The sequence below is a fragment of the Trypanosoma cruzi genome, genomic scaffold (assembly GCF_000209065.1).
Source record: "Trypanosoma cruzi strain CL Brener 1047053516725 genomic scaffold, whole genome shotgun sequence".
NCBI classification, from domain to species: domain Eukaryota; phylum Euglenozoa; class Kinetoplastea; order Trypanosomatida; family Trypanosomatidae; genus Trypanosoma; species Trypanosoma cruzi.
The window spans coordinates 343070-357158 of record NW_001849575.1 but is presented as its reverse complement, the minus strand read 5'-3'; the positions used below and the strand labels follow the sequence as shown (position 1 = coordinate 357158).

The following is a 14089-nucleotide window of genomic DNA, read 5'->3' as shown; positions in this document are numbered from 1 at the left end:
AAAAAAAAAAAAAAAGAGAAAAAAAAAAAAGAAAAAAATTTTATTTGAGAAAAGAAAGTAACAAGAAAAAAAAAAAAAAAAAAGAAGTCTCCTTGACAAATTCAGTGCGTAGTGCTGGGAAGCTGCACATTTTTTGTTCCACGGAAAGCCGCAATTCCACCCTCCCTCACACCTCAGCAGAGAGCCACAGTGCCCCACAGCCCCAGAAGCAGCAGCAATAATAGCATCCGAGATACACAACCCTGCACGGTGCTGTCACCCTTTACACCCACAGACAACAACTCGGTGATATTCTCCACATCAAAAATTTCATTGCCCAAGAGCGGCGCTGCGTTGGACTCCGATTGGATATCTCTTTCCCCAGGCTCTGTGTTCGGATGATCCGGTGCAGCACCAACGTCATCCGACACGTCATCTTCGCGTTGAACAGTTGTTGGATCGCTTTTGGGCTCAGAGGTGGCTGTTGTAACATCCGCAGTCGTCACTTCAGTGGTGTTGGATGAGTTGAGGCCGCTGTTCGTGCCCACGGCAGCATGGGAGTGCGCCTCCTTCTCTTCGCGGTCGCTGCGTTGATTGCTGGTGGACGTGGAGAGAGAAGACGGCTCGTCGTCCACGCCCTCTGAAAGAAGAGGTAAAGTGGTTTGCTGCGCCGGATCGTCAGAGGTTCGACTCTGCGGAATGGCCTCATCCATTTCGCTCGCCTCATCCACCGTCGATCCAGCAACGATGGGCAGCAATGACTCTTCCTCCTGTTCAGGGTGCTCCACGCCGAGAGCATCCTCGGCATCGGGTGATTTGTGGCCGCTGGCTGCCTCCGGTGCTGGAGACAAGGGGGGCGGCAGGTCATCAACATCGTTTGCCGCTTTCTCCATCTGCTCCTCCCTCCTCTTTGTGTCGGCCACGGCATGGCTGTCAGAATATGTGGCCGAAGCAGCGGTCTTTTTATTTTCCTCTTCTGATGACCGATCTTGTGCGTCTTTTCTCTGCTGTGATGACGTGGCGTCTTGCTTCACTTCTTTGATGACAAAAGTCTCACTGTCAGATTGAATAAGAGTTTCACTCGCATGATTGCTTTGAGGCGCACCTTTCAAAGCCGAAACATTCGCCTCTGGAGTGCCAACAGCGTCCGCCTTCGTTAGCGCTTTAAGTTCATCATTTTTCAATGCGCGGTTGTACAGCAGGACGTTGCTCACCGTCACGTCAATGTTGCCCGATTCGCTTTTGCCGTCCCCGCCAATGTAGAAGTGCGAGATGCCGTGGGGCCTCAACAGCGTTTTTAACTTTTGAGGAAAGCTCTCATAATCCTCATCGTCCTCGTGTCCATAGACCTCATATTCGCTGTCGTATATCGTCTTTCCATCCACGTACACCATCAACCCATCATCAGAATCCATATGCAGTGCCACATGATATTTCGTGTTTGGTTTCCATTCGACATCGTCATCATGCGACGGAGCCTCAAAACTGCCGTTGAATGCCACCATCCACTTTTTGTCGTGGGTGTAAAAAAGACCAAAAATCAGCGGGCTGTCGGTTTCACTCAGCTTCACACCCAACAAAGGAATGGGGGTACCTCCCTCCGGCACCTCGTGGATGGACACCGTCGCCACAAGAGTGAACTTGTAGTTCGCAAAGTGGTACAGCTGATTCTGCCCCTGCCTGCCAACAGGCCACTCCGCCCACGCTCCCCGGAACTTCACGCCCTTCTCCGTGCTGGTCACTTTTCCTCCCGTTACTTTCGTTATTGTGGCGTTCACCCCGAGGTACTCGTCCATCCATGTGTTTTCATTTGACGTGCTGGATAAAAAGCCAACCAGCCCTTTCGTGAGTTCACCAACAACACCACATTCCCGGCGCCTCTTAGCATTGCTTTCGACCGTGCAGCCATATTCTTTCACAATGTACGCGTCCTTCTCCTTCCAAGCAGCCAATACCTTCTTCACGTCCTTCAATTTCTCCGTCAAGTCCAGAAAAGCAATGTTGTACTTACCGTCCCCTGCAGCGACCTCGTAAGAGCAGTGCAGTCTTCCCTCTACTTCCTTCGATTCTACCCCTTCCAATGACGGCACTTCGTCTGCGGCGTACAGCAGAGTGCTGGCGGCGACGTTCTCATTTTCAGCGGATATCGGCCCAACATCATAAATTCGCTGCATGTCCGTCAGCCACAAGTGAAGTCGACCCGTTTCTTTTTTATCCTTCTCAGAATATACCGGCTGGCTGACAAGGATGACTCTCTGTCCATCGATCGTCGCGCTGACGAAGCCACCCTGCACGCCGTGCCCTGTACGTTTCAGCGAGTTGCCCCACACGCGTGAAAGAGTGTCGTATTCCTCCATCCACCAACTCCCCATGGCGCTTGACCAGTAAACCCTGCGGCTGCCGTCCTCACACGACGTCATCATAACGAGATCGCCGTCCTCCCATTCAAGAACCGCGGGCTGAATGCAGCCATCATCACTCGTAGCATCTGAGAACTCCCAACCAAAAGAAGATTTTTCTGCAAGGGCAACCAAAGAAACTTTCTTTCCATCATGTTTCAAGGCTTGAATAGGCAGCACATAGCGACTGTCGTCCTCCATCCTAATGCCTGCGCCACCACCACCCAGAAATTGTTTGTATGGTTCTGCATTGGCTTTGAAGTTTTTAAAAAGACCAGGAAAAAATTTCGAGGTGGTACCTTGATCCCATCCAAACTCCTTTTCCTCACCATCACCCCCGCCAACAAAAATCTGACCACTCGCGTACCTGGACGTCCAATATTTACCATCACCGACCAACTCCGTCAATGGATTCCCTGACTTGCCGTAGCCCCCAAGAACAGCCTTTATGTCTCCATTGTCCACAATAGAAGTTGGGCTCAACAGGCGGTAAACTTTTACGTCGTAATGATCAAACACAATGGCAGTTCCATTCGTCCATTTCTTTTCATTCACCGTCATCGACTTTGCAACAAGGCCAACATACAGTTCTTTATCCGTGGAGTTTGTGTAATGCGCTTCAACTATGGCCACTACAAGGCCATTCACCACAACAAGAGAAGGTGCACGGAAAGAATCAAACGCTTGTGACATATTTTTGTTCTCCGAATCATCAAACGAATCCCCTTTCCTAAACAGCATCGTCTTTAAATTATTCTCCTGAGCGGCCGAAGCTTCGCAGCTGCCGCAGCACATCATCAAGACAAATAGGAGCAGCACCGCGGAAGTAAACACACGCCAGGACATGTTGGGCCTCTGCGGCTCACTCTCTCTGCCTTCCCTCCTCCTTCCGCTGGATCCGGTCACGCGGCGACGGTTGTGTGTGCGGGGTGCCTTCACAGCAGCAACACGTGAGAGCATATAAATATGTGTGTGGGCGGTGTGTGTGCTGTTGGTCCTTTCAGTGCCTTCGAATTCCACAGTAGCGTTTAGCGCTTGTTTGCTTTCCTTTTCAAGTGTGTGTGTCAGAAATAGGTAGAAGAGCACAGGGAAACACATTAGACACACCAATGGGGTGCACAGCGTGTCACTGCAGCACCAGAAATCATTTATTCCAACCATTCACACGCCGAGGTGGAAGGGCTGTGTGTTTTTTCAAAAAAGGCGACGCACAACCTCCAACAGACGTGCCAGCGCTCATAGCCAAAAAAAAAAAAAAAAAAAGGGATACCCGCCTCGTGGGCAACAGGACAACATCTCCGGCCCACACAAAAAAGCAGCGGGAAAAGCACTAAACAGACAACAGTCAGCGGCACACACGCCAGACCCAGCTGTGCCGCACGGAGCCAGTCGCCTGCCCTGTTGCTGAGAAACACAGCATGGAATATCCGCCGGCCATTGCGTCGGGGATGCACGCCAAGCCGTGCACAAAATCCCACCAGGACCCAAAGCATTAACTCTAACTTCGCACACATCCCCCATAGTCGCATCCTCGCCATTCCGAGCTGTGCCTCAGAAAGTAGTGAAGGGCAGCGTCGAAGGAGTCGAACGCCTCCGCACCGTCGCGGAGCATCAGACTGAATGAAAGGCCAAAGTCCTCCACACTCATCACAGACGCGTCACACGCGCCGCCGTACTTCTCCCTCATGGAACGCCAATCGAAAGTAAATGTCAACTCCCTCTTTCCCAGGGCGGCAGCGTGGGCCATTTCAAACGCCGTCCCGCAGTCCGGCCCATCCAAGCAAAACAGACACAGGTCCGCAATGACGGCGCCGCGCCGCCTTACCATCTCCATTTTCTTCACCCACATCTCCCCAGCCCCTGGGGCCACGTTTCCAGCGGGAATGAGCGGCAACGCGCAGTGCACCCACAGAGCCGTGCGCACACGATCCTAGCACGCCGCACCCGTGTCTGCGTCGAACACAGCGGGGTCAACAACGTACACTCCACACATTGTGAAACTGCCACCTTGGCTCCTGTCCTTCCGCTCCTCCAAACGTAAAAGAAAAGGAAGCGGAAGAAGTAAATCAGAGAACGGCGCCGTCGCAACAAGGCAGAAGCACGAGGAGCACCACTCACGCAGGACAGGCGTCGCTCGCAAGCAACGGAAACACAAGTTGAAGACAGAGGATGCCAGGAGCACAAAAATGCAGGCCTCCTCGGAAGAATGCGCCCTCAATAAAATGCACCCGCGGCAAGCAAATTAAGAACAACTGTGACGTCGCTGACGCGGCAAGCGGCAGACAGCGACGGGCAAGGTGCCGCTGACGCTACTGCATTGTCCACATTCCGCTCCGCCGCACTCGCCCAGCGCCCGGCGTGGAGCGTGACGCAGAAAAGAGGAAAAAAATGAAAGCTTCGGATCGCATCGTTAGAGTTTGGAGGGTCCACGTATTGCGGACAACGGGCCCACGCATGTGCCGTCCATGCCGCCTACATCAGGACACCTCGGAGAGGAGAAATACGGCCTCCACGCCATACAGTGCGTTGCTGGGGCGGCACGGTAGTGGTGAGGTAAACACACACACACACCTCATCCACAATGCGGCAAGTGAACGGCAAAAGAGCACAGCAACCACAACGCAAACTCCACACACGCGCAGAAGAGAGCGCGCACAGCCCGTCACTTGTTTGTTAGTGAGTGTGTGCGTGGGATGGACGCCACACCAGCAGCAGCTTCGACGACGTCGACGTCTCATACAATAAAACACACGGCACCCCTCACAGGAAGAGTGCAGAAGAAACAATTAAAAGAGGGAAGAGTAGAAAAGAAAAAACGTCCATATTGATTGCCCCTGAAAGAAAAAAAAGGAAGGGAAGAGGGATGAGAGATTTAAAAAAAAAAAACACAAAATGAATTTGAAAAAAGTATTGAAATGGAAGCAAAAAAAATTGAAACAAAAAAAATTTTTAGGAGAGAAATTTGTTCTTATGGGGAAGTAATTCCGTGCAGGGGAGGGCGCAAGTGTTCCACGCGGCAGCCAGTCACTCCTCACAGAGCCGCAAACCCCCACAGTCCCAAAAGAAGCAGCGGCAGCAGCAGTCCGCTCCCACGCATGGTGCCGCCATCGCTACTATTCTCCTGCGACAATTTTCCGAGGCTGCTGTTGAGTGCCGTAGCATTTACTTCCCTGTCCTGTGGATGAATTCCCTCCTCCCCCTGAACATCTTTTCCCCCCGCTGTCTTTCCATTCTTACCAGTAACTCCTCTCAACGATTCCTGTCCCGTTGGCTTTTGTCCACCAGGAGTAGACGGAGACACGGTTCCCTGAACGAGTGTGTTTACCGGAGGTGGAATAGAGGCTTTATTCGGGTTGAGGGCGTCAATCTCTTCGGAAGTCAACGGGCGGTTGTACAGCAGGACATTCCTCACAGTCAGTGAGATGTCTTGTCTCCCTGTTTTGTCTGCGCTGCGTCCATCCCCTCCAATGGAGAAGTGTGAGACCTTTTTCAACTCCGCTTTTTTCAATTCGCATTGCACACTTCCCACACGTTCACCATCAACGTACACGGAGCCCTGGCTGCCGTTCTGTAGCACAATGGCCACCTGGTATGTCGTATCTGGCTCCCAACTGTTGCTGTGCTCCTTGAAGTTCGGCTCTCCGCTGCACATTCGCCTCCACTTCTTTTCTTTGTTGTACGACAGTCCCAGTAGTACTGGATTCTCGGCGTCATTGATCCCCACACCAATTAAAGGAATGGGAGAACCCTCCTCCGGCACCTTGTGAATGGACACCGTCGCCACAAGAGTGAAGTTGTAGTTCGCAAAGTGGTACAGCTGATTCTGCCCCTGACTGCCAACGGGCCACTCCGCCCACGCACCACGTCCTTTAAATGTTACGCTATTTTCCGTTTTCTCCACCCCAACACCGCTCTTTATTGTGGCGTTCACCCCGAGGTACTCGTCCCTCCATGTGTTACCAGAGAAGTTGCCGGACAAAAAGCCAACCAGCCCATCCGTGATCTTACCAGCGCTGCAGGAAGTGCCAGTTGAGGGATTCTTCGCAGCAGTTGAAGTGAGGCAGAGCTGGGAGACACGTTTGTCCACTTCCTTCCAGGTCGTCAGCACCTCCTTCACCCGCTTCAGCTGCGCAGTCAGAAGCACTGAGACAATACCGAGTGATGATTCCCCACCGCCCTTCTTCTCGTACAGTGCAATCAACTCCTCCTCCTTCTTATTATCTCCACTTTTGTACAACAGGGAGCTGGCGGCAGCGTCATCATCACCGGATACCGGCCCAATATCAACAATGTGCGTATTGTCCGTCAGCCAAAGATGAAGTACGCCTTTTTCCTTAGAATACACCGGCAGAGTAACGAGCATCACGTCCCTGTTCTCAATCGTCGCTGTGATAAACCCGCTTCCAACGCCGTTCGCTTTATCACCGTCCCTTCGGTTCCCCCACACACGCGAGAGTGTCCCGAGTGCCTCCGTCCACGAGTCCCCCTTGTCACCGGACTCGTACACCCTGCGGCGGCCATCATCACACGCAGTCATCATCATGAGTTTTCCCTTCCACTCCACAACGGAGGGATCACTGCAGCCACCGTCAGGCACCTCCTTCGACAGTGTACAGCTCGGAGTATCCGAGGAGTATAGGATCAGCGAAACGGCCTTTCCATCCATTCCAGTGCCCTCCCTTTCCTTCTTTATGCCTTCCACTGGGAACAAAAGTGTACCGTCCTTCAACTTGACACCCGATCCACCGCCACCAATCAGCCTTGTTAAAGATTTGTGTTCCTCGCCTAGAGTACACGGTACACCGTCAGTGGTTTTCCAACGGATTTGATTGTTACTGCCTTCACCGACCTCACCCTTCACCAGCAACAACCCCAAGTCACCTTCACCACTGTCCTGAGCATCATTACGGTTGTATTTCCCAACAAGCATGTAAATGTCGCTTCCCTTCACAGCTGTTGTTGGTCGGCTCACACCTACTCTCTTCTTCCCCTCTGGGGAAGTGACTTCCTCCAGAAATTGTGTATCCTTGGCATCCTTCAGCACTTCCTCCGGTTCGTTACCCTTATCCATCGTGAGAAGTTGGGATGCAATGCCAGTAAAGCTGTCTCCACCCTTCTTGCACTGCGCCTCGGCAACGGCAAACACGTCACTCCCCACTTTCAATAGGCCGGGAACATCCAACGAGTCCACTGTTACACCACCAGTGATGGCCTTCCATTGAAACGTTGGTCCAGACGACTGCTCCTCCACACCAGCTTGCGCAGCTCTTCCAGTGTCGCACATCATCACGACGAGAAGGAGCAGCACCGCAAAAGTAAACACATGCCGGGACATGTTGGGCCTCTGCGGCTCACTCTCTCTTCCTTCCCTCCTCCTTCCGCTGGATCCGGTCACGCGGCGACGGTTGTGTGTGCGGGGTGCCTTCACAGCAGCAACACGTGAGAGCATATAAATATGTGTGTGTGGGCGGTGTGTGTGCTGTTGGTCCTTTCAGTGCCTTCGAATTTCACAGTAGCGTTTAGCGCTTGTTTTCCTTCTTCGTGAGTGATTGAGAGAGAAATGAAGAAATCATGCTAATAAAAAGAAGTGAACACCGCCACCCATCCACAGCGACTGACACCATCAGCAGTCACTCCCAACAACAACAACTCACGCACACAGACACACGGAACAGGAGATGAAAGAACACTGCACCGGGAACACACAGCGACTGCCACCACCAGCAGCAGGAGTCACGACGGGTGTGTCGTTATCCCTCACGCATCAGCACACACCGAACAACGCCCACACATAAAGTAACCGGAGGAATGGAAAAAAAAGCACAGCCGCCCTTCACAGCACACACACGCTGCCGCCAGTCTTTTTACTTTTGTCTTTTCCAACGCACCCACGCAACACCCCACCCGGCCGGAGAATCCTTCGACGACATATCCACAACGGCAGAAACACATCGGCAGGTACAGCTGTTGGGAGAAAGTCAATAGAGACTCGTCCCAGGCACCCTCAACGCCACACCACTCACTGGCTGCACGCCGCCAACAGAACAACCGCATCATGTCGCCGGGACGCATTGCGAGCTCGCGACCTCCTAGCTCGCAAGAGCCGCCACAGCCGGAATCTTGTGCCCATGTTCTCAGCGTTCACGCAGCTCCACAGCGTGTGCGACATGGCGTTTTTTGTGTGTTTGGCAGCGCCTACATTTGCAGAGCAGCTGTACGGCAAAAGAGAGTCCAAAGAAAAGCAACGGCAGAGAGAGGCAGATAGCACACACGCAAATTACTTATATCATCACACACAAACACACACACACAGCCCGCGGAATGGGTGCTCTCAACCACAAAACACAAGTAAAACAAAAAAGAAGCCAAAGCGTGGGACGACCAGCGCACACACTCTCATTGCTCCCGTAAAGCAAATCACACACACAGGGAGAGAGAGAGAGAGGTCGCCCACTCAATGCAATAAAAACAAAACAGAAACAGTTACGGTGCTCCGCCCATGCAGCCAGGCAGGACGGCAGCGGTGCGTGTGGTGCAGGAGAGAGCACCAACGGGCCTGCATGGGTGTGCATGCATATATACAATGGGCACATTATGTGTGTGCTTCGTGGGGTGAGGTGAGGGCGAGAGTTCATGCAAGGGGACACACACACAGGGAGTGAAGGACGAGTGTGTGTGCGGGCGGTGCACGGCTCTCTCTCCCTCACTCTCACGCGGCCACCACCGCAGCAGCAGCCGCACACGCAAAAAGAAGAAGCAAAAGAGGGGAGGTGGTGTGGGAGGCCGCGGTGCTGCCGTCACTGTCGCCAGGCTTCGTCGTATCAGTTGTGTTGGCGGTTACTGTCGTTGCTTTTGTATCTTCCCCAGTCCCTTCTGAGCCTTTGTCTCGGTGGCTTTGTAATGTGGCCGCGGTCGCAGGCGACGGAACATTTTCTTTACCTTCACTCGTGGTGTATTCGCCATCCTGTTTGCGGGAAGCAAGACTGTCTTTTGAAGGTGATGGAAGATTTCCTTCCACAATTCCAGCAGGCAGTGTGTGCTCTCCGTTAACTGTTGTGAGTGCGTTCTCTGCTGCAGGTGTATTTTCGTCAGTCTCATTCTTTCCTTCAACTTCCGTTTGCGTAGGATTGGCATTTGATTCCTGACTGTCGGAATGAGAAATGTCCCCTGCAGATAAAATTGACTGGTGTGTTTGCTGCCCGCTGCCACTTAAATCCCTTTCCCCGGAATCTGGGTCTGGTGCAGCTTTTCCTCCTTGACCACCCTGCCCTTTTGTTCTTTCTTCACCTTCCGTCCCTTTATCACCATCATCACCATCTTCTTCATCTTTCCTTGTGGTTGTGGAAGGTACTGCTGTCTCTACAACACCTCCTGCTTCATCTTGTAAGTCTTGGGTGACTTGTGGAGACTTTTCAAGTTCTTGTGATTCCGGCGGAGGTTCATCACTCCGAAGACCCGCCGTTTCTCCCCCGTCACATCTACCGCCGGCACCGCACCACAGCACGCAGAGGGCACACACCAGCAGCACACGGCCAGTCATCATCATCGCCATCACTCCTGTCAGTTGCGTGTAGCCTTCAGCACAAACTAACAACACGTCAACGCAAACCAAAAAGAAGAGAAAAGTTATTCAACTACGCACAGGAGAAATGATGGCAATTTGCACACACCATGAGGCAGTTGGAACCAGTACAAGTGCAGAACTCACACACCGCCATGCAAACCAAAAATATAAAAAAAAATAAAAACTGAGTTAATAGTCCGGCAAAACTCCCGGAAAGGATGAAGAAAATAGATTAGGTCGTAGTTTTATTTCATGTGCCATGCAGCACAATATAGAAACAACCGTGTGTTTGTGTATACATCTTCCCCGCAAAAATAGCAGAAAATAATATGAGAAAAGAAGAGATCCTGCTGCTCCACCATCCCACACAACATCCCTTATAATTCGTCCGGCATCCGGCCTGTTCCCTCAGCCCTCGTACGTGCAGTCCGTGGGACGCACAACAATGAGGCCGGCACCGCGTGTGGGCAACAAAAAACAAAATAAGTAGAGGAAATAAGTTACACATGACAATGTGCAGCAACCGACCATTAAATAAAGAAACAGCAAGGATACTTATTATTCCAGGAAAACAACAAAACAAACAGCAAAATGTAAATAATAAAAGGAAACACGCAGGGAACGCGGCACATGTTCTCCGTGAGGAGTCGCAATTCCACACTCTTTGGCTCACAAGACCGCCACAACTCCACACAATCCCAGAAGCAGCAGCAACGCCCAATACACACACACACGCACAGTGCCGTCAACAGTTAACTCTCGCAGTGTCAATTTCGCGTCGTAGAGCAGGGCAAAGCAGTCGTCGGGACACACACCGTTTCCGGAATACTGCGCGGTGAATTCTCGTAATTGGGGTTTTCGTGTCCAGAGGCATTGCGTTGACCCAATCCGTCCGCATCACCCTCAGCAACAAATCCACTGCCTGCAAAGCCATTTTCTAAAACGAGAGATTTGTGTCCGGTGGCGTTGCGCTCACTCACCTCGTCCGTGTTATCCGCAGCAACGTGTTCCCTGCCGCCATAAGTGACAGACATGATCCCGGATGCATTCGGCGCCACTAATATTCTCAGACCGTTGGCAAAGGAAGGCCTCTTCTTGGGTGCATTCGGGACCATCACTTCGTTCGGATTGCTGGCAAATTCAGGCCTCGTCTCGGACGTGTTGATCGCCGTGTTGGATGCGGGACTCGGATCGACGGTGTTCGGTGCGTCAGCCGCCGCAGACTGTCGCCAATCCTCGTTTTGACGTGACGGCTCAGCATTAACTTGCGGCGCAGTTGTCCCACCAGATTTTGTGTCATCCTTCCCTTCACGGGGTGGCGGCAACTGACGGATGCCCGTCTGGTCAGCATCGCTGCTCCGTGCAGGCGGATGGATGGTTCCATCGGGAGAAAATTGACGCCACCGCAATTCATAAGGGCCGGCGTATTTATGTGTCGTCACATTCATCGTGAAGGCAACGGTGGCCCCTTCCTCTTCCGTTGCACAGCTGGCAGCACAGTTGCTACATGTGTGCACCGCATGGGCCACATTAAACACAGCACCCAGCTCACCATTCCTGCTATGCATGCGCACATCAAAGCCACTGAAAGTATAATTCTCATACTTAGCCTCAGCAACGGCAGCAGAACTCTTCTTCCACGCCCACACACACACACACACATGCACGCGATAGCTCAGGCTGCCGTCACTCGGAGCACACGACAAATCCACCGCGCGCATCACACCCACAGAAAAGGAGACTCGGGCTGCGCACTCCCTCCTCCTTCCTTCTCTTCATGGCCACGGAAGAAGAGAACCGCCGCCACCCGCAACCGCCAGCACACGCTACAAAAGAAGCATCCAAATCGAATGAAATGTGCATTTTGTGTGTGCATGTGGTTGTGTGTGTGCCTGCAGACACACGAAGCAAAGAAGTAAAAACAGGAGCGGAGCATGTGAAGGGACGCACAAACAAAAACGTACAGCAGAGGTGCATGGCAGAAATAAAGAGAAAAAGACTGCTCAGGCTCACAATATTGCACTGCAGCCCAAGCAGCGGCAATTCATTAAAAAAATTAATAAAAATAAATAATAATAAATTCATCTTCACCTTTCCACACCTCACACTTTGGAAAAAAGAGAAAAAAAAAGAAAAAATTTGAAAAAAGTCGTCCTCTATTACGGCTACACCCAAACAAAAAAAAAAAAAGAAAAAAAGAAAAACTACACACACAAAAAGCAGCCGGCTGCCGTGTGGCCACACCAAGCTGTCTGCATATATTTTGTCCGAAGATAAAATTAAAAGATATTTAAATGTCTTTCAACCGTTTGGCCCTCTGCGTGTCTGCACATCGTTTATATTTCATGGGGTCATCTGCGTGTTGGTGCTCCCCTCAGCCCTCTCATCGGCGCGTGAGTGCGGCCCGCAGAGCACAGTCACTCGTGTGTGGGGTGAGACTGAGAGAAGCACGCAGAAATGACGGGAGTCGCGTCACTCCATCGGGAGAGTGAGCGCAGCAAAAGAAAAAAACATCAGGAGGGGAAAAGAAATGCTCACGAGGCCGACACCGAAGGGACTGCCGGCGCGTAAAATGCACAAGCAAAGCAAAAAATCTTAAAAACACGGCGGCAGGGTGTGGCTGTGTGTGTGTGGCGCTGCGGAAACATGCCCACCCGGGCCGCAAAAAAACAAAACAAGAGGGAAAGAAATGTGTGCTCCTCCCCACCGGCCCTCGTCGCACGCCCACACGTCACGGCTCCCTCAGCGCGCCGTTCGTCGCGGCCCCTCCTCATGCGTGCAGCAGGCGAGGCGCACAGGGCCGTCGTCATGAGCGTGTCGGTGGGTGTGCGAGTGGAGCAGTTGGGCGGGAAACACACGGCACCCCTCATAGGAAGAGTGCAGCAGAAACAATTAAAAGAGGGAAGAGTAGAAAAGAAAAAAACTTCCATAGTGATTGCCCCCAAAAGGAAAAAAGAGAAGAGATGGTGGAGCAAAAGATTAGTAAACAAAAAGTTAAAAAAAAAAAACATGAAAGTTTTCCTTTACGGAGAGTAATCCACTACCAGGGGTGTGTGCGTCGGTGGTGGGGAAGGGCTGAGGTGTTCCACGCAGAGGCCACACACACCTCAAGAAGCGGCAATACCCCACAATCCAAGCAGAAGGAGCAGCGGCAGCAGTCCGCCTCCGCAAACAGTGCTCCCATCACCATGTGCCCCAAAGTGGCGAGCGGTACCGACACCCGTTGCTCCTGCCGCCAATGTTTTCAGGCCTGTCAGCTTTGGAATAGAAATTTTGTTTGCGTTGAGGACGCGGATCTCATTGTCATCCAACGGGCGGTTGTACAGCAGGACATTCGTCGCGGTCACAGGCGCGTCTTCTTTGCTGCCTGTGCTGCCTCCATCCCCTCCAATGTAGAAGTGGGAGATTCCTTTCGAATCCGTGTTTTTCAATTCACATGACGCATCTCCCACACGCTGACCATCGACGTACGCGGAGCCCTGGCTGCCGTTCCGTAGCACAATGGCCACTTGGTGTGTTGTCCCTGGCTCCCAATTACTGCGGAGTTCCTTGGTCGTTTTGCCACCGCACAGCATCTGCCACTTCCCCTCTTTGTCGTACGACAGTCCCAGGAGCACTGTATTCTTACCGTCATTCATCGTCGCACCCATCAATGGAATGGGGGTATCTCCCTCCGGCTCACCGTGGATAGACACCGTCGCCACCAGAGTGAAGTTGTGGTTTGCAAAGTGGTACAGCTGATTCTGCCCCTGCTTGCCAACGGGCCACTCCGCCCACGCTCCCTGGAACTTCACTCCATCCGCATACCCTGCTGCCCCTCCATTCGTTCCTTTCTTTACTGTGGCGTCCACCCCGAGGTACTCGTCCCTCCATGTGTTATCAGAGAAGTTTTTGGACAAAAAGCCAACCAGCCCATCCGTGATCTTACCAGCGATGCACGCATCGCCAGTTGAGGGATTCTTCGCAGGACTTTTAGAGGGGCACAGCTTGGAGACACGTTCGTCCACTTCCTTCCACGTCGCCAGCACCTCCCTCACCCGCTTCAGCTGCGCAGTCAGACGCACTGAGAGCATACCGAGTGATGATTCCCCACCGCCCTTCTTCTTCTCGTACAGTGCAATCAACTCCTCCTCCTTCTTATTATCTT

At 52.3% G+C, this 14089-nt stretch overlaps 6 protein-coding genes across 6 annotated transcripts, besides 15 other annotated features; all 6 read right to left on the bottom strand.

Annotated features, from left to right (window-relative positions):
- Positions 1–86: a microsatellite.
- Positions 1–2806: a sequence feature (areas not merged during assembly with more than two copies in the genome that could not be assigned to a particular haplotype).
- Tc00.1047053508229.60 (trans-sialidase, putative) lies at positions 174–3338 on the bottom strand (the record flags this gene model as incomplete). Its single annotated transcript, XM_802711.1, has 1 exon — positions 174–3338. The coding sequence occupies one exon, from the start codon at positions 3336–3338 to the stop codon at positions 174–176; it is 3165 nt and encodes a 1054-aa protein (XP_807804.1).
- Positions 2807–3670: a sequence feature (haploid, Esmeraldo-like haplotype).
- Positions 3671–5134: a sequence feature (areas not merged during assembly with more than two copies in the genome that could not be assigned to a particular haplotype).
- Tc00.1047053508229.50 (uncharacterized protein) lies at positions 3877–4227 on the bottom strand (the record flags this gene model as incomplete). The annotated part of the gene is made up of 1 exon (XM_802710.1): positions 3877–4227. The coding sequence occupies one exon, from the start codon at positions 4225–4227 to the stop codon at positions 3877–3879; it is 351 nt and encodes a 116-aa protein (XP_807803.1).
- Positions 5135–5168: a sequence feature (heterozygous, non-Esmeraldo-like haplotype).
- Positions 5169–5988: a sequence feature (areas merged during assembly that could not be assigned to a particular haplotype. This can correspond to areas where the two haplotypes were merged or to regions with more than two copies in the genome that were merged during assembly.).
- Positions 5216–5324: a sequence feature (T-rich).
- Positions 5410–7827, bottom strand: Tc00.1047053508229.40 (trans-sialidase, putative; the record flags this gene model as incomplete). Its single annotated transcript, XM_802709.1, has 1 exon — positions 5410–7827. The coding sequence occupies one exon, from the start codon at positions 7825–7827 to the stop codon at positions 5410–5412; it is 2418 nt and encodes an 805-aa protein (XP_807802.1).
- Positions 5989–6508: a sequence feature (heterozygous, Esmeraldo-like haplotype).
- Positions 6509–9933: a sequence feature (areas not merged during assembly with more than two copies in the genome that could not be assigned to a particular haplotype).
- Positions 9088–9930, bottom strand: Tc00.1047053508229.30 (mucin-associated surface protein (MASP), putative; the record flags this gene model as incomplete). Its single annotated transcript, XM_802708.1, has 1 exon — positions 9088–9930. One exon carries the CDS (start codon positions 9928–9930, stop codon positions 9088–9090), a length of 843 nt encoding a protein of 280 aa, XP_807801.1.
- Positions 9934–10823: a sequence feature (haploid, Esmeraldo-like haplotype).
- Positions 10104–10126: a sequence feature (AT_rich).
- On the bottom strand, positions 10710–11663 carry Tc00.1047053508229.20 (uncharacterized protein; the record flags this gene model as incomplete). Its single annotated transcript, XM_802707.1, has 1 exon — positions 10710–11663. One exon carries the CDS (start codon positions 11661–11663, stop codon positions 10710–10712), a length of 954 nt encoding a protein of 317 aa, XP_807800.1.
- Positions 10824–12381: a sequence feature (areas not merged during assembly with more than two copies in the genome that could not be assigned to a particular haplotype).
- Positions 11989–12024: a sequence feature (AT_rich).
- Positions 12116–12146: a microsatellite.
- Positions 12382–14089: a sequence feature (heterozygous, non-Esmeraldo-like haplotype).
- Tc00.1047053508229.10 (trans-sialidase, putative) lies at positions 13050–14089 on the bottom strand (the record flags this gene model as incomplete). Its single annotated transcript, XM_802706.1, has 1 exon — positions 13050–14089. A coding segment is annotated over one exon (1040 nt), but the record flags the coding sequence as incomplete, so codon positions are not given.